This window comes from Olea europaea, chromosome 1 (assembly GCF_002742605.1).
Source record: "Olea europaea var. sylvestris chromosome 1, O_europaea_v1, whole genome shotgun sequence".
In the NCBI taxonomy this organism is placed as follows: domain Eukaryota; kingdom Viridiplantae; phylum Streptophyta; class Magnoliopsida; order Lamiales; family Oleaceae; genus Olea; species Olea europaea.
Window position 1 is genome coordinate 2360624 of NC_036237.1, and position 837 is coordinate 2361460.

The following is an 837-nucleotide window of genomic DNA, read 5'->3' on the forward strand; positions in this document are numbered from 1 at the left end:
CATTGAGGATGACCATTCTCCCCTGCTCGGATGGATGATCGAATCTCTTAAAGCAGTAAAGTACATAGACTCCGACCATTTCATGGTGCCCGAGGGCAAACGAGCAGTCGAACTTGTGGCCGGAAGAGAAAGTGCACTCGCACAAGTTGTAAAAACCTTGCCCAGAAAAACATATGACCTATTCTTCTCAATAGGGGATTCTAAGAACTCGTGTGAAGGGTCTATGGTGGTTGAGGCATCGGCTGGCAAGATTATTGGTCAATTTCCTTATGAATCCAAGGGCAATGGAGGGTTCAAACGTATTAAATTGAGGTTTGTGGCCGTGTCACCTCGTACGAGGATTAGGTTTTTGAGCACATTCTATCACATGAAGACAGATGGTTCCCTATGTGGTCCGCTGATTGATGATGTAAAATTGATTAGTATCCGTTATCCACAACGTGTCTAATTGTAATTGGGGAAAAAGTCAAATTTTTATTACGTTTTTGTTGTTGTTGATTGCATTGATTATGCGATCCCATGGATCTAGAGAGAGATTTTGGACTTGTTTATGTAGAGGAGGAAGTTTTCTTCGTTGTTACGTAATAAAGAATAGTATTTAAGATGTGTTGTCATACATTGCTCTTTAGTTGATGACTATATCTTGCAAAAGCGAATTTACCTCGAATTGATTCAAGATCTTTACTGTTGGTATATCGATCAATTCATTGAACATAAACTAGTAAAAACGAACGGATTTTTTAAAACAAATGCCATTGAATCAATTCAAACAAGTGTAATAGCTCACTACGAGTTTCAAGCCAAATCTAGGTTCACCTTCATATTAGAATCAATCAC

The 837-nt window shown here is 38.7% G+C and overlaps 1 protein-coding gene across 1 annotated transcript; it reads left to right on the forward strand.

The window, feature by feature from the left end:
• Nucleotides 1-6: 6 nt before the first annotated feature.
• LOC111385879 lies at nt 7-616 on the forward strand. The gene has a single exon (XM_023013335.1). It carries the CDS (start codon nt 35-37, stop codon nt 446-448), a length of 414 nt encoding a protein of 137 aa, XP_022869103.1. The 5' UTR covers nt 7-34; the 3' UTR covers nt 449-616.
• Nucleotides 617-837: the final 221 nt, after the last annotated feature.